Source organism: Megalops cyprinoides, chromosome 1 (assembly GCF_013368585.1).
Source record: "Megalops cyprinoides isolate fMegCyp1 chromosome 1, fMegCyp1.pri, whole genome shotgun sequence".
NCBI lineage: Eukaryota > Metazoa > Chordata > Actinopteri > Elopiformes > Megalopidae > Megalops > Megalops cyprinoides.
Window position 1 is genome coordinate 5,627,545 of NC_050583.1, and position 24,563 is coordinate 5,652,107.

Sequence of the window (24,563 nt, forward strand, 5' to 3'; positions counted from 1 at the left end):
GGAGGAGCTGGACACAGAGGGTGTGTCTCGCTCTCCCTTTAGTGGGCGGAGCTGGGCATGTGGAGGGTGTCTCGTTTCCTCCTGTGCTGCAGGTGGGCTCACCTGTGCTTCATGAGAGTGTACACCCACACCACCGCAGCGGTAAAGAAGATGGCCGCCATGCTGATGTAGAGGAGGGGGAGGGGGATCTCCGCCGCAGACAGGTAACCCCCGGGGTTCTTCTCTATGATCTCCACCTGAGGGACAGCAACAGTGACAATCACACCCATCTCTCCCTCTCCCTCTCTCCCTCTCTCTCTCTCTCTCTCTCTCTCTCTCTCTCTCTCTCTCTCTCTCTCTCTCTCTCTCTCTCTCTCTCTCTCGCACACACAAAAACACACACTCACTCCATCTCTCTCACACAAAACACACAAGCACCGCATCTGTCTCACACACATAAACCCCTCCTACTGTGGTACTGAAGCCTGTTCTTTCTCACCTCAAGTATATTCCTACTTACACAACACAGCCCACTGATCTACCACCTGCCCCTCAAAACACCTACAGGAATACTCTGCATGCTCAAGCATTAACCAAACACTGCCTGCTTCCTGCATTAGCAAACTGCAGGCATTATACAGATTAGCTCAGCAAACATCCTTCTCCAGAGTATGGATATTTACAGGTTGAGCAACTTGCCCAAGGGCACAACTGCAGCGCCACACCTGAGAATGGAAGCTGCAGGGTTCGGTTTGTAAGCCCTGCTCTTTAGCGCCGCTGCACACCAGGCTGGCTGCTGTAACATCCTGCTGAAAGCTCTCTGCTCCTGCACTGTGTCGCTCACCTTCTTATGGACAGAGGCAGTGCTGAAACTGAGTTTTTGACACACTCTGACACGCTTTTACACAGACACACACACACACACACACAGGCTTATACACACACGCCTATGAGGACGCACTCACATGCACACACGCACAGGCTTATAAACACACACTCTACACACACACACACAGCTAGATACACACGTAGACACAGACACAAACACACAGCTAGATACACACGTAGACACAGGCACACAGGCACACAGACACAAACACACAGCTAGATACACACGTAGACACAGGCACACAGGCACACAGACACAAACACACAGCTAGATACACACGTAGACACAGGCACACAGGCACACAGACACAAACACACAGCTAGATACACACGCAGACAAAGGCACACAGGCACACAGACACAAACACACAGCTAGATACACACGTAGACACAGGCACACAGACACACAGACACAAACACACAGCTAGATACACACGCAGACAAAGGCACACAGACACAAACACACAGCTAGATACACACGCAGACACAGGCACACAGGCACACAGACACAAACACACAGCTAGATACACACGTAGACACAGGCACACAGACACACAGACACAAACACACAGCTAGATACACACGCAGACAAAGGCACACAGACACAAACACACAGCTAGATACACACGTAGACACAGGCACACAGACACAAACACACAGCCAGATACACACGCAGACAAAGGCACACAGGCACACAGACACAAACGCACAGCTAGATACACACGCAGACAAAGGCACACAGACACAAACACACAGCCAGATACACACGCAGACACAGGCACACAGGCACACAGACACAAACACACAGCTAGACACACAAGTACACACAGGCACACAGACACAAACACACAGCTAGATACACACACAGACACAGGCACACAGACACAAACACACAGCTAGATACACACGTAGACACAGGCACACAGGCACACAGACACAAACACACAGCTAGATACACACGCAGACAAAGGCACACAGACACAAACACACAGCTAGATACACACGCAGACAAAGGCACACAGACACAAACACACAGCCAGATACACACGCAGACACAGGCACACAGGCACACAGACACAAACACACAGCTAGACACACAAGTACACACAGGCACACAGACACAAACACACAGCTAGATACACACACAGACACAGGCACACAGACACAAACACACAGCTAGATACACACGTAGACACAGGCACACAGGCACACAGACACAAACACACAGCTAGATACACACGTAGACACAGGCACACAGGCACACAGACACAAACGCACAGCTAGATACACACGCAGACACAGGCACACAGGCACACAGACACAAACGCACAGCTAGATACACACGTAGACACAGGCACACAGGCACACAGACACAAACGCACAGCTAGATACACACATAGACACAGGCACACAGGCACACAGACACAAACGCACAGCTAGATACACACGTAGACACAGGCACACAGACACAAACACACAGCCAGATACACACGCAGACACAGGCACACAGGCACACAGACACAAACGCACAGCTAGATACACACGCAGACACAGGCACACAGGCACACAGACACAAACACACAGCCAGATACACACGCAGACACAGGCACACAGGCACACAGACACAAACGCACAGCTAGATACACACGTAGACACAGGCACACAGGCACACAGACACAAACGCACAGCTAGATACACACGCAGACAAAGGCACACAGACACACAGACACAAACACACAGCTAGATACACACGCAGACAAAGGCACACAGACACAAACACACAGCTAGATACACACGCAGACAAAGGCACACAGACACAAACACACAGCCAGATACACACGCAGACACAGGCACACAGGCACACAGACACAAACGCACAGCTAGATACACACGCAGACACAGGCACACAGACACACAGACACAAACACACAGCTAGATACACACGCAGACAAAGGCACACAGACACAAACACACAGCCAGATACACACGTAGACACAGGCACACAGGCACACAGACACAAACACACAGCCAGATACACACGTAGACACAGGCACACAGGCACACAGACACAAACGCACAGCTAGATACACACGCAGACACAGGCACACAGGCACACAGACACAAACGCACAGCTAGATACACACGCAGACACAGGCACACAGACACAAACACACAGCTAGATACACACGCAGACAAAGGCACACAGGCACACAGACACAAACACACAGCCAGATACACACGTAGACACAGGCACACAGGCACACAGACACAAACACACAGCTAGATACACACGCAGACACAGGCACACAGACACAAACACACAGCTAGATACACACGCAGACAAAGGCACACAGGCACACAGACACAAACACACAGCCAGATACACACGTAGACACAGGCACACAGGCACACAGACACAAACGCACAGCTAGATACACACGCAGACACAGGCACACAGGCACACAGACACAAACGCACAGCTAGATACACACGCAGACACAGGCACACAGACACAAACACACAGCCAGATACACACGCAGACACAGGCACACAGACACAAACACACAGCCAGATACACACGCAGACAAAGGCACACAGGCACACAGACACAAACACACAGCCAGATACACACGTAGACACAGGCACACAGACACAAACACACAGCCAGATACACACGTAGACACAGGCACACAGACACAAACACACAGAGACAGCTAGACAGGCACACAATAGCACTGCTATCAGCAGTAATGTGGAGACAATGATAGGAACACCACTGCACTCACACTGAGGCTGTAGGGGGTGCTGGCAGCAGGACGCATGTTGTAGCAGCTGTGGAAGTTAAGGTTGTACAGGCCTTCTGCCAGAGAGCCGATCTTCATATGGAACTGAGAGAGAGGCAGAGAGGGGGAAAGGGAAGGAAAGAGAGACAGACAGTGAAGGGGGAAGGGGGGAAGAGGGAGAGAAGGAGGGAGGAAAGACAATTTCAAATTTAACTCAGCTTTATTTGCACATTTTGCAAGTAACCGAAAGGGAAAACTCTCACATCGTCTGCGCTAGACAGATCAGCTTGCAAATTAAAATCACCCCTACAACCACTGGGGCTACCTGAGCTTCCAGAGAAGCTCCCTTTTCCCATTTTCTATGCTGGTTACTCGGCTGGGGGATTGGCCAAATAGGATCAAGAGGTTCTGTTAAAATTTAAAAACCACAAGTCCCCAAATAGCAAGGACAAACGTTTAACTGCCACGCCATTCCAGCCAACCGCAGCGCGGATGTCGACCCCACTTTCCTCATACTCCCATTGAAGAAGAGGGGGTGAGAATTTCTGGACTCACGCTGAAGTTGTAGGAGTCGCCATTTTTGTGCAGGTCAAAGGTCATCCCATCGATCTTCGTCATCTGCAGGAGGTAATGGCCGTCTGTGAGTTTGTGACTGATCTACAGGAATCACACACCTGGCACACGCCAAAGCTACAGGCCTTCACCTGTAGTTTCACTACACTCATATGGCTTCAATCAAAATTACAGTCACTTAATTGATCTTTAATATAACTACAAGTACACGCACAGCTGGTTTCTGTTAAAACCAGGCACACATACTTGCATGGTCTTTACTTAAATGACAATTACACAAACTGGTGTTGATTCAAATTGAAGGTAAATATACTCACCAATTCTCAGTCTACAGGCACACACACCTAGCTTCTATTTAAACTACAGGCGCACACACCTAGCTTCTATTTAACCTACAGGCACACACACCTAGCTTCTATTTAAACTACAGGCGCACACACCTAGCTTCTATTTAACCTACAGGCACACACACCTAGCTTCTATTTAAACTACAGGCGCACACACCTAGCTTCTATTTAACCTACAGGCACAGACACCAAGCTTCTAATTAAACTACAGGCACACACACCTAGCTTCTGTTTAAACTACAGGTACCCACACTCACCTGGTGGGCAGGTTTCGGAGTGGCCACTTTCTCCTTCTTGGCCTGGGCGGGGGTTTTTTCGTCCTCCTTTCTGTCACCTTCCTTCGGTTCCTGTAGCTTCTCCTTCTCTCCTCCCTGCCCTGTTATGCTGATGTTGCCACTCTGGACAGGAGGGGAGGCATCCCTCTTTTCCCGTACCCCTGAGGAAGGACAGGAAGAACTTTACAATCCCGAGAGACGGGTACCTGATCCAGTCAGTATATCACTACATTACATGACATTATTGCCATTTAGCAGACGGTCTTATCTAGAGGGACTCACAAAGGTTACAATTTATTCATGTTATAAATTTAGAATAACTGAATTCTTACTGAGGCACTTAATACCTTGCCCAAGGGTACAGCAGCGGTACCCCAGCGGGGAACCAAACCGGCAACCTTTCAGTTGCAAGCCCTGCTACTTACCACTATGCTACACTGCCGCTCACATAGTGGGCATCTACGGACAGCTGCTTGCCTGCTTCGCAACATTTGTTCAGTCTCTGAACAGACACGGTAACGGGCGTCCCTGGCTCGAATGCTGAAACTACCGCTCCAATACTGGATATCGACACAAGCTAACAGCTAATGAGGCCACGTGTGCTTCAGATGCGTTTCCCAGAAACAAGGACACAGATATAAAAGTTTCATTCCCCTTGTAAAATAAAAAAGTCGCTGTCTGACTGTTGCTGGACTGAAATGACAGACTCGAGGCACTTTCTGCAACTGGCAAGAGATCTGAGATCTGCTTCCCCACCCCCAACCCAACCCTCACCCCAATCATGCAGTGTAAAGCTTGACTCTGATCCAGACTTGGATGGGCTATGGGCAAAATGTGCCAACACAAAACTGCACCGATGGCAATGATTTTTGCCTGATTTAGAAAGTGTTTTTTTTTTGTTGTTTGTGGAAATGTTAAAAAAAGCAGAGCAAAAGTGATACAAAGAACACAGAAACATTCTATTCTTCATGGCGAAATTGTAAATAATTTTATGTTAGTCTGTAACGTAAATGACTGGCAGTTGGCAGGGCTGCCAGCAGGACTATTAAAACATAGATTAAAGTTAACAGTTAGCTAAATGACTCAACACACAAGTCGATTTCAGCTGCTCTGAGATTGGCTGCCAGGCGCTCCCTCAGTGTTCCGAGAACAGAGAAAGGATAAAAGCGTTTGCCAAATTAATAAATGTAAGTTTAAATGTAGGATTGTGGAACTTCCCGTTTGGAATTGCCCAGTACATGTGTGTTTAATATACAAACACACACACACAGATACATAGAGGTATAGATACGCATAGATATATGTGCCAATCTATATTTACATATATGTACGTAAGTTTACATCTTGAACTATTTTTTATTTTTGTGTCTGTGCATTTTAATACTATTTTATGGCGGTTATATGTGATGTTTTTCCAGGTCAGACATTTTTACAGTTAACGTCCGACCCTAACAGAACAAATCACTAGCATTGATATCAGTAAGACATGTTTTATTTAACAGATGTTGCTACATACAACATTTTCTACATGCACTTGGAAAGGTGCAGTACATTAAATGCATATCCAACTGTAATCTGCTCACAGTGTGCACAAGTGCAGAAACTAGTGGTCAGCAAAGGCACAAAAATATTTTACAGGCAACAACACACAAATATGAGTAATAAAAACATGCTGGCTGGCCGAGGCAGCCAGCTGGGAGTTCACCTTTTCACTTACAATTGTATACAGCAAGTATAAAAAGAAGCAAGAGAAAAGTAAGATTGGACTACACTTACACTAATCTGAGAACAGTAACAGGGGTGAACAAATCTGACCTAAGGGAAGTGACATACACTGACCTGAGGACACTGGCACAGTTAACTATACTGACCTGAAGTCAATGGCAGTGTTAACTACACACTGACCTGATGTCAGTGGCAGAGTTAACTACACTGACCTGACGTCAGTGGCAGAGTTAACTACACTGACCTGACGTCAGTGGCAGAGTTACCTATGGTGATCTGAGGACAGCGGGAGAGTTAACTACACTGACCTGAGCACAGTCACAGAGGTAAGTGCACTGACCTGAGGACAGTCGCAGAGGTAAGTGCACTGACCTGGGGACAGTGGCAGAGGTAAGTGCACTGACCTGGGGACAGTGGCAGAGGTAACTGCACTGACCTGGGGACAGCGGCAGAGGTAAGTGCACTGACCTGGGGACAGTGGCAGAGGTAAGTGCACTGACCTGGGGACAGTGGCAGAGGTAAGTGCACTGACCTGGGGACAGCGGTAGATTTAACTGCACTGACCTGGGGACAGTGGTAGATTTAACTGCACTGACCTGTGTCCTTGATGTCCTCCTTCTTCAGCTCAGGCAGAACACTGTCCTGCTCCACGAATGACCGCACATTCACCCTGCAGGAAGAGGAGCGACGAGTCACATTCAGGATGCGCAAACCCTCAGAAAAGCACCATACATTTACAGTACATACACACCTGATGGAGATAATGGGAAACATGCATTCCAATGACATTTTGATCTAAAGGCTTTAGCTTACAAGGTTGAAATTTAATTCCTATATATAGTGAAGTTGATACCTATCCATGAATTCCTTTCTCATTTTTTAACACATTTTAAAACAAATTTTCTGGTTACGTTTAAGAATCTAAAATATATTATAGATATATTATATATTATACTTTTGATTTGTTTCTAACACTTTTTTGGTTGCTGCATGATTCCATTCATGTTATTTCATAGCTTTGATGTCTTTATTTTTACTATTTTCCATGTTTTAGAGTAATACTAAAGAAAGAAAAGTTTGTCCCAACTTTTGACTGTCCCTGTAAATGACAATGAACAGATGCCCTCTCTCTCTCTCTCTGTCTCTCTCTCTGTCTCTGTCTCTCTCTCTGTCTCTCTCTCTGTCTCTCTCTCTGTCTCTCTCTCTGTCTCTGTCTCTCACACACACACACACACACACACACACAGACACAGACACAGACACAGACACAGACACAGACACAGACACAGACACAGACACAGACACAGACAAAACTGAGGTTAGCACACACTGGTGATCGTTGTATGGCACACCTGTGTGGCAGGAAGACTCACCTGAGCTTGTGCACATCGATGAGGAAGAGCATAAGAGGTTCTGCGCTGCTGGTTTTGGTCAGCAGACACTCCTCTGTGTCCTCCGCCTGCAGACAGAACAGACAGCGTGAGTCTCACCTGTCTCACCTACCTTTATACCCCCCTCATCTGTCTCACCTACCTTTATACCCCCTCACTTGTCTCACCTACCTTTATACCCCCTCACCTGTCTCACCTACCTTTAAACCCCCCTCACCTGTCTCACCTACCTTTATACCCCCCTCACCTGTCTCACCTACCTTTATACCTCCCTCACCTGTCTCACCTACCTTTATACCCCCTCACCAGTCTCACCTACCTGTATACCCCTCCCACCTGTCTCACCTACCTTTATACCCCTCACCTGTCTCATCTACCTTTATACCCCCATCACCTGTCTCAACTACCCATATACCCGTCCCACCTATCTCACCTACCCATATACCCCTCTCACCTGTCTCACCTACTCATATACCCCTCCCACCTGTCCATATACCCCATCACATCTCTCACCTGTCTCACCTACCTTTATACCCCCCTCACCTGTCTCACCTACCTTTATACCCCCTCACCAGTCTCACCTACCTGTATACCCCTCCCACCTGTCTCACCTACCTTTATACCCCTCACCTGTCTCACCTACCTTTATACCCCTCCCACCTGTCTCACCTACCTTTATACCCCTCACCTGTCTCATCTACCTTTATACCCCCATCACCTGTCTCAACTACCCATATACCCGTCCCACCTATCTCACCTACCCATATACCCCTCTCACCTGTCTCACCTACTCATATACCCCTCCCACCTGTCCATATACCCCATCACATCTCTCACCTGTCTCACCTACCTTTATACCCCCCTCACCTGTCTCACCTACCTTTATACCCCCTCACCAGTCTCACCTACCTGTATACCCCTCCCACCTGTCTCACCTACCTTTATACCCCTCACCTGTCTCACCTACCTTTATACCCCTCCCACCTGTCTCACCTACCTTTATACCCCTCACCTGTCTCACCTACCTTTATACCCCCTCACCTGTCTCACCTACCCATATACCAGCTTCTATCCAACAGCCATCAGACTCTTGAATGGGTCAAATACACAAATACACACCTCCCCGGCCTAGCCCATGCATACATTCACACATACACACCCACACTGCAACCAACTGTGCAACGGAATGGAACTGACATTGCATCAACATTCCACATCCTACACTGCACTGATGTCCTCTTTTTTGCACATTTAATGTATATATCCTTTATTTATTTATTTATTTTTTCCTTACACTCTCCGACCTTTTTTATATATTTCCTTTCTTAAATTCTTGTGTTTTCTTGTGTTCTACTCCCAACGGCACTCATAAGTGGAAGGCAAAGGAAGAATTTCATTGTACAGGGAACTTGTTTCTTTACTGTGCATATGACAATAAAAAAAAAAATACCCCTCCCACCTGTCCATTTACCCCCATCACCTCTCTCACCTGTCTCATGTACCCATATACCCCTCTCACCTACCTTTATACCCCTCTCACCTGTCTCATCTACCCATATACCCCTTGCAGTGTCTTGTGAACAAACTGTGAACAGCGGTAAGATTTCTTGTGCAGTGAGTTATTTGTGTGCACAAACTACAAACAGCTGTCAGTTTTCCTGTAAACAAACCATAAACAGTGGTCAGTGTTCTTGTGAACAGACCTTAAGCGGTGGTCAGTGTTCCTGGGAACAGACTGTAAGCATCAGTCAGTGTTCCTGGGAACAGACTGTAAGCATCAGTCAGTGTTCCTGGGCACAGACTGTTAGCATCAGTCAGTGTTCCTGGGAACAGACTGTAAGCATCAGTCAGTGTTCCTGAGAACAGACTGTAAGCATCAGTCAGTGTTCCTGAGAACAGACTGTAAGCATCAGTCAGTGTTCCTGGGAACAGACTGTAAGCATCAGTCAGTGTTCCTGGGAACAGACCATGAGCAGCGGTCAGTATACTCACAGTGTAGGACAGAACTCCATTCACCCGGGATTTGGCCAGGCTGAAGCCCACCTGAGGAGCAAACAGACAGAGGGACACAGTTCTTCTTTCCATCAGCCTTGCGGGCAAACTCATCCAATTAATGCAAACACTCAACAGTTAGCACTGTGTGGCTGATGCTAGCTGGTTTGCTAGTCATATGTATGTAGTGATTGTAGATGTACAGTACCAGTCAAAAGTTTGGACACACCTGATTAAGATAATGGGAAACATGCATTCAAGGACATTTTCATATAAAGACATATGCTTAAACGCTCAAAATTTGTTTCTTACACAAATATAAATAGTAAAGTTAATGCCTATGTATGAATTTCTTTCCAAAAAAGTTTTAATTTTCAAAAATATTTTCTGGCTATTTTGAAGAATCTAAAATGATGAAATGATAGTTTTGATTTGATTATAACACATATTTGGTCACTGCATAATTTGTGTTATTTCATAGTTTCATAGTTTAATATTATTCTGAAATGTACTGTATGTGAACTGAAGGGAAGATATCGCTTCTTACATGCATTACCAGCCAGGGAACATCACGTGGTTCCTTACGCTACCACAGTCACTGGTGATGGCATCAATGCGTGCCTGAGTTATACCACAGATATTGTATTTACTATGACCAGATATTCAGCCCCTGTGTCCTTTCCGTCCTCTGTCCGAGAGGCTCTGGAGCAGTCTGCGCACCTATGCAAGCTATGGATGTCCTCCTTTAGACTGTGCCCCTTCAAGAACGAGCCAGCAAATCAGAAAACATACATCATCAACTACAGCAGAGAGAGAACTTTCAGCTTTACATTACGTTACTACCGTTTAGCAGACGCTCTTATCCAGAGCGACTTACTTAGGTTCCAATTTTTAAATGTTATCCATTTACATAGGCAGATAAATACCGAGGCAACTGTGGGTTAAGCACCTTGCCTGAGGGCACAACAGCTGTGCCCCGGTGAGGAATTGAACAAGCAACCTTTTTGTTACAAGCCCTGCTCCTCACTGCTATGTTACACTGCCACCCGTGTAGTGCACGGAGGGGAATATCTGGTCATAATAAACGGAGCATCTGTGGTCATCCTCCACTGCCTTCCCGCTTCCCAAGCTGCACCTCAGCCGCGCGGCTCTTCTGCTACGCTATCCAACCCTCAGCAGGGTGGAGGACACGCTGGCCTGGAGCTCGGTGCCTGGAGTGTACAGGCTGCTGTTCTGTGCGGGGAGGGGCGCTAGGGGGCGCTATGGGATCGGTGACACTCACAGGATACTTGGTGAAGTCGATCTGCTTCTCGGCGGGCATCCGCAGGGCGTGTAGGTTGACGTCCAGGGTGCCGTTCTCGTAGAAGCCGAACGTGTTGAGGTGGATGACAAAGCGGGTCTCGTTCTGGGGTGGAAGAAGGAGAGAACGGCCAATGAGAGATGGGCAACGACCAATAGCCAATGGACAGGGAATCCCACTCCACTCCTCATTGGCCCACCACAGGCAATCCCTCCACCCATTATATTACATTACTTTATTGTCATTTAGCAGACTCTATCAAAAGCAACTTAGATATATATATATATATAAACTGTAACCTTTTATCCATTCATACAGCTGGATATTTACTGAGGCAATTCTGGGTTAAATACCTCTCCCAAGGATACAGCAGCAGTGGTCCAGCAGGGAATCGAACCTGCAACCTTTCAGTTCTGAGCCCTACTCCTCACCACTATGCCACACTGCTGCTCAGTGTCCGCACACCTCAAATTTATTCACTGAATTGATGAATACTTCATTTACAGCCACTAATTTCTATTCCACGGTTTGCATTCTATTCAACCTCTCCGTGAGTTTCAGGAAAGAATCCTCTACCCCCCCCCCGGCTCGGGGCTCTCTGGTTTCTCCACAGTATATTTTATCCGGTGCTTTGTGACAATGCAACATTGCAAATAAAAACGTGCTATAACAAACAACAACAAGTTTAACAATTTGATTAGACAGCACAACAGAGGACGGTATCCTGCAGGTATATAATCCATGATATATACATACATATGATCGAACACCACTCACAGTCCAATCTACAGGGCTGTGCACAGAAATATTAAGTGCTGGGTAGTAACTGCTTGTCATTGTTATGTATTGGTATGCACCCACAATCATCTAGAGCTTCAAATATACATTCCGTCTGAAAGCACAACAAAACCACAATTTCATGAGTGTACATTTGTTTCCACCTTTACTACAGTAAGAATAAACCCCTGATTTTATTAACTGAGGATAAACAGCTCGTCTGGAATTCTCCCTTGCTTGCCTAACCCAACTCTCCTGCCATCAGTCCCAGAATCCACCTGCTGTCCCAGAATGCATTTCTCCATGACCATTCTCTCTGAGCAACCTTGCAGTGCATGCTGGGGGATTAAGGCAGAGTGGAGTTTAGCTGATAGGAGGGCGGACTCTGCCAACCAGAAGCTTTCAGAAAGAGACATTCCTGTAAAAACAGTGGCTAAGCTGGCCCAGGTCAGATGCCTGAACGCCTTTCGAGGGCTGATACAGAGCGCTTAAGTATGCCGTCCGGGGCCAGGGAGCCAGAATTAAAGCACCCCTTCACGTTCCCATCACTGGAGAGGGGGAATGTTGCGGTCAGGCGTCAGAAGGAGCGCAAATGGAGAGATGAAAGGGACGCCCCTCTGTCCCATGGGGAACCTCTGCACTTTTTTGGATGCTCCATCAATTGTGAGGTTAAAAAAAAAAAAAAGTTTAAGAACGCATTTGTTTTGTGTTGCTCTTGGCCTGAGTGACACTGTGCCCCAGCTGGTAGCCATGACTTCCAACCATTGCGCATGACAGAGACGACACTGTGAGGTCTACTTTTACACGCCAAAGCCAAGCCTTCCTCCATACATTATCATTAATGCCTTTCATTTACAATCACTGCGGTGATTGTGAGGTCTGAGAACAGGTTTTTGCGCACTGGGGCAGTCTGAGCTTTTTTTAATCACACCCCTGACATGGCTGTGATCCTTCCACTGGTTTGATGCTTGAGAATAATGCATGCATGGTTTGCCAGACTGGTGATTTGAATAATCTGCTGAAAAATCCCCCCCCGACAAAACAACTGGCCTGACAAACAACCTTGCCCTGCTCCACTATGCCTACAAACCTCAAGTGACCTTCAATTCCCTGCCCTCTAAAACTTCCCCCTATACCATCCTCGCCACCCCCCCCCTTCCAAGACACTGAAACAGAAGCACACACACACACCCTAAAAGCAAGTGCAGGCAGCAATCTTTTACGGCTACAGGTTGTTTGCACAAGTTTGCCGCTTCTCCTTCCACATCACCATCATCGGTGCTTGCACAAGTGACTTTTTACTCCACTCGTCTGTGTTGTACTGCGCAGTGTGCTGTGTGCGGTAGGCTTTATCGCCCTGTTCCTCTCCTGCTGAAGTGCGTCAGTACATATGGGTGTCGATACATTCCGTGCGGTGGTCAGCGGGCTATTGTTTCAGGAGTCGGACGGTAAGTTACGCGCAGTAGGAAATGCCACGATCATATTTTCTTTATTCAAATGTTGGATGACAGCTTCTGAAAAGCGGGCCAGCCTAATTCTGTCAGCTATTTGGCTAACCGCGGAAAGAACTGGCTGGTGGCTCTAAATAGTTGTTTTAAAATGTGAATTTCTCAACTGCTTCCTTAGTCTCTTAACAATGCAGCTGTGAGCTCCAGACACAATCTATTATTGTCATTTAGCATACGCTCTTATCCAGAACGACTGACACAGGTTACAAGGTTACGTTATCAATTTATACAGCTGGATGTTTACTTAAGTGGATATGGGTTATGCACCCTGCCCGAGGGTACAACGACGGTACCCCAGCGGGGAATCGAACCAGCAACCTTTTGGTTACAAGCTCTGCCGCTAAGCGCCGTGCCACACTGCTGCCACGCGGGTACGCCCACATCACACGCCAGGGTCGTTAAGCATGATTTGAAATCCTTGCAAGTGCACTATATCGACATCATGACGTCTACATTAGCCATGTAGCTACAGTGTGTTGCCAGCAAACAGTGTGGTAAGACAGCACCCAGCTCTCTTGCTGCCGAGCGTGTTTCCATGTGACCGGCAGTTAACCGAACCGATGCAGCCAGCTAGCCGCATTTACTGAAAGGACAAACGTCAACCGGCGTTTCATAACAGATCGACTCTATCTGAAGTTCAAAAACACTCTCGCTAACGATCCAGCCCAACATGCTAACAAGACTAGTTAAATTAAAACCGCGCAGTTTGTTGGGAGGCCAGTCATAAACACCACCTACTAACCGCAGCCTGCCATGCGATCACTCGCTACCCACAGTTAGCTAGCACCGTGAACTATAGGCGTCCGTGTCATGGCAGCGAAACAGCCTTCCAACTCGGGACTTTACAGAAAAAAACACGTCGACACCAGGCACGCCATCCTCCTGGCCGAGTGCGGGAGGGAAAAAGTAGCCTACTGACGTACCTTTAGCACAAGCTTGTGTATTCTGGCATCACAAACCCCAAACACGAGAGCGACGGCGAAGACTGGAAAATAAAGCCCTTGATTCAAAGCCATCACTCTCTATATAACGACACGAACGTGTCCGCTTTATACAGCTCTTATTATTTGGGCTCCAGCGGGTAGACAGCTTGCTTGTTATTTCCGAAACTCTTCCCTTCCCTACGTCCTGGTTACTTCCTGCTTCTGTTAGAACTTACACGTCACCACAGCGACCCCGTGCGAAACACGCCCATTGTGGGAGGAGTGTGGGCATAATTAGCCAATGAATTGTTGAATCCTTGGCTCTTAGCCCGCCTCTTTAATGACTGACGGAGCTTTTAACCAATAGTAGTTATCATTGTAGCACAGGGGAGTGGAGAGGACAGGGGCGTGTATTCGCAGTAGAAGGGTACGAGGTGTCGAATGGGACATAACTCTCGCACACGTGTAGTCACGTAGCTGCTTTGCTGCCAAATGTTAAAAACGTATTGTAAAATGTTAAAAAAGTAAACATATTTTTAAAAAGACCTCGCACAGATGCACATGAAAATATGCACACTTAATGGATAAATTATTTGAAATAAAATGATTGGATTGAGAGAAAAAATAAGATAAAAAAAAACAAACACCCCGAAATGTATTCCCATCTCTTACAGCAATCTGTATATTTTTCGGTGAGTTTGCTTCACTTAAATTGACTTCATTTGAGGCAACAATGGCAAGAAACTGATAAATCAGTATGGCATAGTGGTAAGGAGTGGGGCTTGCAACTAAAAGGTTGCTGGTTTGATTCCTTGCTGGGGCACTGCTGCTGTACCCTTGAGCAAGGTACTTAATCCACAGCTACCTCAGTAAATGTTCAGCCGTCTAAATGGATAAAATTGTGAATTTCTCTGGATAAGAGTGTCTGCTAAATGACAACGATGATGATGAAATTGATTGGATAACTGGTTCTAGTGAATTTTCATCCTATTCAAAGTTTTTTTTTTGTTTTTTTTTGTCTGTGCAGATTTTGTGTGATACTGGTATTATCAAGATGGGCAAGCTAGGCTAACCTTCCTTCATGTGTGTACACATGGTTTAGACCACTTGATGGAGACATAAATAATTTCTTTCCTAACATGGTAGATTTTTTTTCCCCTTTTGATTTGCTTGGTATCCTTACAGAAACACTGTCACATGCATATATACTTTGCACTTGCACACATGCACACTCACTGCATAAATTTCATATACATTGATCTTCACTTGTGTGTGAGCCTGTGCATAGAAAATTACAGACACATCTCAACTGCTGGAAACTTGTCTGTGTAAGAGAAAACAAGGTTTCTGGACTGTGTAAGTCACTCTGGCTAAGAGTATCTGCTAAAAGACAATAACGTCATGTAATGTAATAATTATTTTGTCCAAAATTCCCTTGTGGCAGTATTTAGCAGTTATAATGTGGAGATACAGTATATTGGCATGAGGGTACAGTAACAATGCAGTGGTATGTCACCAATAGGGGGCAGTAATACTACAGTCTGCTATACTACTAGAAGGAGTTGGGCATTGCCAAACTGCTGTGTTGTATTGCTGATGGTGACTTCTATGATAATGACTTTAAAAGACATGCTATCTGCCATTTACATGAACAGAAGCTCACATAACGCTAAATTACAAAGTCAGATTGCATTCATGCCATTTTATTTTATATGCATTAAGGTACAAGAGTGGTGTGCAGTAGTTCTGAACCAATGAAATCAAAACAGTGATGTACTGTAGATGGACTTCAGCTCATCAGATGGGGATGCCACCTGTTAGCAGAGTGAAAGAGAGTGATGGGGGCAGGTCAGGGCAGATCGGAGACCGACACATACGGGGAAAGGGGTAAGTAGTAGGTAGGCCATAGACAGAAAGGTGGCTGGATCAGGTCAGAGAGACAGTGAGTGGGGTAGACTCTACTCCTCTAAGAGAGCCAGAGACACAGGTCTGATCTTCATGACGATGGCTTTCAGGGAGTACTCATAGCCCCTCCACGTTTTCCAGTTTATGCCAATGCTATTTTCGGAGCCTCTACCCCACTGATACAGGCCATTAGGGTTCGCCACATGGCAGTTGTTATACCAGAATCCCCCCAGATATGATTTAGCACAGTTAAAGGAAGAGCTGTCCTGGTCCTTGTCGAAGGTGGAAAACTTACTCCCGTCGTGGTTGGCCATAGAATCTCCTGAGTAATGCAAGAGAGGAGACTTTACTTCACGGTAGAGGAATTCACTCGGAGTGACAGGATGGAAATGCATTAAATCTAACCACTGCTGAACAAAGCACAGGCATGGCCAAGAATAAGGTCATTAGAGGCCAGGCAACGCTGGGGGACAGCCAACTTAAATCTAGTTAAAACCATACACTGGTCACACCCTGGGACAACCCTGTCTGATCTCTCCTGAAAAAAGGCACCCTGAGATCCCCAGTGATTCACAAAGGTAAGTTAAAACAAGTTTTATAAAATTATTATACATACATATTAGCACAAATGCAATAAGAAAAATATCTTCTGGCCTCCCAGTCTTTTCTGGTATTTTTTTTTTTTTGGAACTTGCTGCTGTTACTTCACAGCCTTGCATAAAGTGTGTGCAATTTGTCTTTCTACTCGAACCATGATGAGGTGATAGTCTGCCTCAAGCATTATTGCATTGCCTGGGTCTTTGCGCTGAGCCTAGATCAGTTTGACCCTGAGATACTTGTAACGAGCAGAACCCATGTGAACCCAGCTAATCCAGGTGCAGCATAACATGGCAGAGGATCAGAGGTTCCTAAATCTGGCTGCACACTGTTGGTGATGATCACCTGAGACAGTCGAGCCACACTCTCACCTGCTCCTCCATCAATGTAGCCGGTGACATGCAGCGTGTAGCCCTCGGACTCAGGATCGATAGAGAAGGAGGAGTACTGGGCGTGGACCTTCCCCCCCTCAAAGTCCTCCATGTCCACCCTCAGCTCGTATTTCTTTCTCAGATTAAGGAGGTACATGGTCTCCAGTCCTGCGGTCAGAGACAATGGTGACAGACAGAATTGTAGTACAACCATGTGGGCAATGGGGAATGGGAAAGGTACAGTGCAGGAGATCTGGGCCAAAAGAGAACCACAGACATCTAGTACAGATTTCAGGGTTAATTCTGAGGGACAGAGGTCCAGTACAAGACCCACAGCCATTACTGAAAAGGGATATAGCACAGGTCTTACCCACACAGTGCTCTGCAGATGTACCCAATGCATTATGGGAAATAGAGGGCCTTACACAGCCAGTACTCTGCAGACTTACCCAATGCATTATTGGAGATAAAAAGCCTCACCCAGCCAGTACTCTCCTGCTGCGTTCCCAAAGCCGCTCTTGTACTGCTCCCAGGGTCTGTAGAAGTTCACAGAGCCATCCATCCTCCTCTGAATCACCTGAGAGATACAGTGATGATCATTATACCTTCATCATCACCATCATCATCATCATCATCATCATCAGCATAATCAGCATCATATAATCATCATCAGCATCATCACATTAATCATCATCATCATCATCGTCATCATCTCCACTGACCCCGGAGCTATGGCAGGGTGATACCTCAGCGAGCTGAGTTGCGCTTAACTGACAGGTAAAGTCACCCACCGTCCACTTCCCCCCGTCTGTGTCCATGTCACAGTAAACGTAGACAGGAGACAGGGGCCCTGCAGGGTAGATCCTGTACACGTCGCTGGTCTGAGAGCCGTCGTTGTAGATGTCAGCGCAGTCCAGGGGCTGGAACATGAGGCAGTGGGCCGACACAGGGAGCAGCAGAACCAGGAATGCAAGAGCCTGCACCCAGAACACAGGGAGCACATGGAGGAGCACAGTCATACCGTCCTATATGTATATATATATATATATATATATATATATATATATATAAATATATATATATATATATATATATATATATATATATATATACACACACAGTATACATACACATGCGTGCACGCACACAGGCTTTTACACATTTACTACATTATTTTCATTTAGTAGATGCCCTTATCCAGAGCACCTCACATAGTTTACAGTCTTTACATGATATCCATTTATACAGCTGGATATATACTGAGGCAGTTCTAGGTTAAGCACCGTGCCCAAGGGTACAGCAGCAGTGCCCTTTCACAGCAGCAACAGCAGCGGCTTTTCACACAGCAATCCTCAGCAAAGAGGAGGTCAGTGGTAAGGTGGTAAGATGGGTGCATCTCCACCGACACCTTCTTGCAGGTGCCTGACTGACTGCACAGTGCCTGAGAGCGGTGAGGCAAGGTGAACCCACCGACATACCAATTACATTACATTATTGGCATTTAGCAGATGCTCTTATCCAGAGTGACTTACGTAGGTTACGGTTTTGACATGTTATCTCATTTATACAGCTGGATACTTACTGAGGCAATTCTGGGTTAAGTACCTTGCCCAAGGGTACAGCAGCAGTGCCCCTGAGGGGAATCGAACCAGCAACCTTTCGGTTATAAGTCCTGCTCCTTAGCACTACACTACCCTACTGTCCACCATCAGCTACATCAGGATGAAGCCAGTTTAAGCAGATGACAAGCTGGGATTCAACCCAGGCTCACTCTGCCCCAACATGAGTGCCTTACCAACGGAGCCGATCAGGAGCCTAAATATACATTTATTTATGTTTCCGTTGTTGCTTTCAACATTGGAAATAACTCTACAAGACTATGCAAGTAAGCATTGTACTTGTTATTACCCCTTTTCATGTTCTAGAACAACCTCTTTCATGCAGACAAAAGTCTGATTAATACAGACTTTAACTTTGTGGACATCATTACCATGCCAAAACAGTGAAATCGTTCACAAGGTGAGGGTGTAGTTTAAACCTGTAAGGATGTTTTAAGAATTCTAACAGTGCCCTCCTACCTTCATTTTCTGCTGCGTATGCACATTCCTCTGGTTGTGTCTTTTCTGCAGGTGTGGTGGTCATGAAGATGCGATCTCTGGTTTTATAGCTCTGGGGAAGACCATGGGGGAAGAGATTCTCATTGTGGGAATTCCGACACCTGTTTTTGTGCCGTTTGGCACTTCTTTGACTGTTTATCTCAGAGGAATATCTTTTAATATGATTCTCTGTGTGTGTGTGTTTATTTGAAGGGGAGTATACTTGTGTATGTGCGCTTGAGTGTGTGAAGGTGTGTGTTCTGACATTTTGATAACAGTGTATGAACTTTCAGGTCAAGGTAAGAAAGCTGCTGTATTTCTCACAATGATTCAGGAGAAACTGCAGACTTGGCCCTAAGCATCTCTCACCCACATAATGTACCAGATGGTGCAGCTCTGACTCCAGAAAAGGGATTAAACTGATCCTTTGCAGCAGCGCCACTGTGTCCCTGGGCACTTTTAAATAGTGGAACTGTTCTAGAAAATCTTACACTGACTCAATTCAATTCAATTCAATTCAATTCAATTCAATTCAATTCAATTCAATTCAATTCATTTTCATTTGTATAGCGCTTTTTACAACACAAGTTGTCACAAAGCAGCTTTACATTGTTCCCAGGCCTGAGACCCCCTGAGAGCAAGCCTAAGGCAACAGTGGCAAGGAAAAACTCCCTATCAGGAAGAAACTCCAGAGACTCCAGACCTTATTGAAAATATGAATCTGGAAAAAAAAAAGATTTTTTTTAGTGGTTTAATGCACTTGTCTCTCTACCAGCTAGCTTGCTTGTGTTGTACTCTGCTTCACTTGTACGTCGCTTTGGATAAAAGCAAATAAATAAATATAATTTGTTTTTGTCCACGGACTGCCTTCCGGTTTTCGACCCTGCCTGCTTTTGGTTTCGCTACTTTCCTGCCGTCATTTATAAACCCGCCTGCAACCTGAAGATCTCTTGGTCTGCGACTGAGTCCCTGCCTGAGTCCTTACAGTACGAACTGGCCACGATGGACTCAGCAGACCTGCCCCAGCTGAGGACTGCGCTGGAGCTGCAAGGCGCATTACTGGGGGACCATCAAAGCCAGCTGGAAGCCATAGGCCGGTCCTTGGAGAGTTTCGCCACCAACCTTGCTGGCGTCACGTCCCAGCTGCTGCAACTGCAGCAGTTGAGCCAGGAGAACTGCCCCGCACCGCCTGTGGCAGCTCCCCCGTCTGCCCCGCCAGCTCTCCCGTGCCGGGAGCCCCGATTGCCACCTCCCGAATGTTACGCGGGGAATCCCGGAACCTGTCGGTCGTTCCTCTCCCAGTGCTCCCTGGTTTTCGAACTCCAACCCTCCACGTTTCCCACGGACCGGGCGAGGATCGCCTACGTGATTACCCTGTTGACGGGACGTGCCAGGGAGTGGGGCACTGCGGTCTGGGATGCCGACGCCCCTTTCTGCCACTCCTTCGCCACCTTTGCCGAGGAGATGAGGAAGGTCTTCGACCGCTCCAAACACGGTCGTGAAGCCGCGAGGGAGATGCTCCTGATCCGCCAGGGGCGCCAGTCGGTGTCTGACTACGCGATCGATTTCCGCACCCTCGCTGCCTCCAGTGGGTGGAACACGGAGGCACAGTATGACACCTTTCTCCACGGCCTTTCGGAGACCATCAAGGACGAGCTGACCACTCGGGGGTTGCCGGTCAGCTTTGACGCCTTGGTGGATCTGGCTATCCGCGTTGACCAGCGCCTGTCACAGTGGCAGCGGGAGAGAGGAGCCAGTGAACCGCGGAGCCCCTCCCGTGAGCCCCTACCCACACCAGCAACGCGCAGCCTGTTTTCCCGGAGCTGATGCAAGTCGACCGCACTCGCCTGACTCGCCTGTCCCCGGCTGAGCGTCAGAGGAGGATCAGCGCCGGGGCGTGCCTGTACTGTGGTCAACCTGGGCATTTCGTGGCAACCTGCCCAGCAAAAAGCCAGCGCTCACCTGTAGCAAGGGGACTACAGGTGAGCGTCACCCCCTTAAGCCAGTCCTCTGAAGTCCGCCCTCTGTTTTCTGCCACGTTGCTCGTCGAGGATCAGCCTCACCCGGTCTCCGTCCTGATTGACTCGGGGGCCGATGGGAGCTTCATCGATGCCAACCTGGCGGCCCAGCTGCAACTGCCCCGGGTCCCGCTGCACTCGCCTCTGGAGGCCCATGCCATCACCGGGGCCCCGCTGGTCCGCATCACCCACGCCACTCCCCCCGTGGGCTTCCTCATCTCCGGCAACCATCGCGAGGAGATAGTACTGCACGTCATTGATACCCCGCAAGCTTCCATAGTCCTGGGTCATCCCTGGCTGGCGCGACATAACCCCCACATCGACTGGCAGGGCAACAAGATCCTGGGCTGGAGTCCGTTCTGCCACTCCCACTGTCTGCATGAGGCCCTAGCTCCTGTGTCACCTGTCGCTTGCGCACCAGAGGAGTTTCCGGACCTCTCGGCAGTGCCGCCGGAGTATCTGGACCTGAAGCCTGTGTTCAGTAAGTCCCGTGCAGCCTCGCTTCCCCCTCATCGTCCTTATGATTGTGCGATCGACCTCCTGCCCGGCTCCTCACCACCTAGGGGGCGTCTGTACTCCCTATCCCGGAGACTGAGGCCATGAATCGCTACATCCAGGAGTCCTTAGCAGCTGGAATTATTCGCCCATCCTCCTCACCTGCCGGGGCCGGCTTCTTCTTCGTTGGAAAGAAGGACAGCTCTCTTCGTCCGTGTATTGATTACCGGGGTCTCAATGCCATTACCGTGAAGAACCGGTACCCCCTCCCGCTCCTGTCCTCTGCTTTTGAGTCGCTGCAGGGGGCCACCATCTTCACAAAACTCGACCTCCGCAACGCCTACCACCTGGTCCGTATCCGGGAGGGGAAGGCTGAGTGGAAGACAGCCTTCAACACCTCCACTGGTCACTACGAATATTTGGTTATGCCATTCGGATTAACTAATGCTCCTGCTGTGTTTCAGTCACTGGTGAACGATGTCCTACGGGATATGCTGAACCGGTTTGTTTTCGTCTACCTAGACGACATCCTCATTTTTTCTCGCTCCCTGCCCGAACACGTCCAGCATGTCCGTTGCGTTCTCCAGCGCCTGCTGGAGAACCACCTCTATGTCAAGGCTGAGAAGAGCGAGTTCCACCGTGACACGATCTCCTTCCTGGGTTTTATTATCTCAGCGGGCAGCATACAAATGGACCGGCGGAAGGTCCGTGCAGTGGAGGAGTGGCCCCGCCCCACCTCTCGTCGGGAGCTGCAGCGCTTCCTTGGTTTTGCCAATTTTTACCGCCGCTTCATCCGTGACTACAGCACTGTAGCAGCTCCCCTCACGGCTCTGACATCTACCAGCAGGGAATTCTCCTGGACCCCGGCAGCCGAAGCAGCATTTCGTAACCTGAAAGGCCGCTTCACCTCTGCGCCCATCCTGACACAGCCTGATCCTGCCCGTCAGTTCATTGTGGAAGTGGACGCTTCGGACATAGGAGTGGGGGCCGTCCTGTCTCAGCGTTTGGCTGCAGACAACAAACTCCATCCCTGTGCGTTCTTCTCCCACCGCCTCACGCCCACCGAGCGCAATTACGACATCGGCGACCGGGAGCTGCTGGCGGTGAAGCTCACACTGGAGGAGTGGAGGCATTAGCTGGAGGGGGCAAAGACGCCGTTCCTGGTGTGGACCGACCATAAAAATCTGGAATATATCAGGTCGGCTAAACGTCTGAACCCCCGACAGGCCCGCTGGTCCCTGTTCTTTTCCCGGTTCGACTTCGCCCTGTCCTACCGACCGGGTACCAAGAACGGGAAACCTGACGCTCTCTCTCGCCAGTTCGCGTCAGCAGGCGAGACCCCAGAACCCAGCACCATCCTGCCTACCCGGTGCGTGGTTGCGGCAGCGCAGTGGGACATCGAGACCACCGTCCGCGCCGCCCTCCGGACCGAGCCGGGTCCTAGCTCCTGCCCCCTTAACCGCCTCTTTGTCCCTCAGTCTGTCCGATCCCAGGTCCTGCAATGGGGGCACTCGTCTAGACTTGCCTGCCACCCTGGCGCCCGACGTACTGCGGTGTTCATCGGTCAGCGGTTCTGGTGGCCCACCATGAGGGAGGACATTCCCCGCTTCGTTTCCGCCTGCTCGGTCTGCGCCCGGAATAAGACGTCCAACCAGCCACCTGCCGGTCTGCTGCAACCCCTGCCAGTTCCCCGACGACCCTGGTCCCACATCGCATTGGACTTCGTCACTGGCTTGCCCTCGTCAGATGGTAACACCACCATTCTCACCGTCGTCGACCGTTTTTCCAAGTCTGTCCACTTCATTCCGTTGCCCAAACTTCCCTCCGCCAAAGAAACAGCGCAGCTGCTTATTCTTCACGTTTTCCGGCTGCACGGCCTGCCCTCTGACGTGGTGTCTGACCGGGGTCCCCAGTTCACCTCCCACTTCTGGAGGGCATTTTGCAGATTGCTGGGCGCATCAGTCAGCTTGTCGTCGGGGTTCCACCCCCAGTCCAACGGCCAGACCGAGCGGGCGAACCAACAACTGGAGACGGTGGTGCGATGTCTGACGTCCCAGGAGCCGTCGGCGTGGAGCCAGCACCCGCCCTGGGTGGAGTACGCCGTAAATTCCCTGCCATCTTCTTCGTCGGGGCTGCCCCCTTTCAGTGCTGTCTAGGTTACCAGCCCCCTCTGTTTCCTGCCCAGGAGGAGGAAGTCGGCGTCCCCTCGGCAGCTGCATTCATCCGGCGATGTCGCCGCACCTGGAGGCGTGCACGGCTCGCCCTGCTGCGAGCCTCAGCCCAGGCTAAGCGCTTCGCCGACCGCCACCGCTCCAAAGCCCCTCGTTATCGCCAGGGTCAGCGAGTGTGGCTCTCCACCAGAGACCTTCCCCTCAGAACAGACTCCCGCAAGCTCGCCCCCCGCTTCATCGGGCCGTTCCCCATTGCTAAGGTGATCAGTCCCGCAGCGGTCCGGTTGAAGCTGCCGCTCTCGCTCCGCCGCATACATCCCACCTTCCACGTCTCGAGGATCAAGCCCGTCTTCCGCAGCCCGCTCTGTCCTGCACCCCGGGCGCCCCCGCCACCCCGCCTGATCGACGGATCGGAGGCGTACACCGTGCGCCGCCTGCTTAAAGGTCGG

At 48.8% G+C, this 24,563-nt stretch overlaps 2 protein-coding genes across 2 annotated transcripts in view; both read right to left on the reverse strand.

Moving 5' to 3' along the window:
• LOC118784237 (protein GPR108) overlaps positions 1-14,664 on the reverse strand; it is a 22,189-nt gene extending 7,525 nt beyond the window's left edge. The window contains exons 1-9 of the mRNA XM_036538327.1: positions 14,462-14,664; positions 11,236-11,358; positions 9,954-10,004; positions 7,944-8,029; positions 7,167-7,240; positions 4,828-5,006; positions 4,206-4,268; positions 3,654-3,755; positions 103-236 (exon numbers count right to left, since the gene is read on the reverse strand). Of these exons, the coding sequence (XP_036394220.1) occupies positions 103-236; positions 3,654-3,755; positions 4,206-4,268; positions 4,828-5,006; positions 7,167-7,240; positions 7,944-8,029; positions 9,954-10,004; positions 11,236-11,358; positions 14,462-14,554 (905 nt within the window). The 5' untranslated portion in view covers positions 14,555-14,664. The remainder of the gene's footprint in view (positions 1-102; positions 237-3,653; positions 3,756-4,205; positions 4,269-4,827; positions 5,007-7,166; positions 7,241-7,943; positions 8,030-9,953; positions 10,005-11,235; positions 11,359-14,461) is intronic.
• A 1,755-nt stretch (positions 14,665-16,419) lies between these two features.
• On the reverse strand, positions 16,420-19,418 carry LOC118785466 (microfibril-associated glycoprotein 4-like). The gene is made up of 5 exons (XM_036540126.1): positions 19,413-19,418; positions 18,126-18,311; positions 17,815-17,911; positions 17,335-17,502; positions 16,420-16,688 (listed from the first exon to the last, which is right to left on the reverse strand). Exons 1-5 carry the CDS (start codon positions 19,416-19,418, stop codon positions 16,420-16,422), a joined length of 726 nt encoding a protein of 241 aa, XP_036396019.1.
• Positions 19,419-24,563: the final 5,145 nt, after the last annotated feature.

What these genes read in the sequence shown, in the direction of transcription:
- LOC118785466 (XM_036540126.1), bottom strand. An exon ending in AGCAGGAGAGTACTGGCTGG is followed by an intron (nt 17,503 to 17,814) that starts GTGAGGCTTTTT and finishes CTCTGACCGCAG; the next exon opens with GACTGGAGACCATGTACCTC. An exon ending in CTACATTGATGGAGGAGCAG is followed by an intron (nt 16,689 to 17,334) that starts GTGAGAGTGTGG and finishes TGCATTACTCAG; the next exon opens with GAGATTCTATGGCCAACCAC.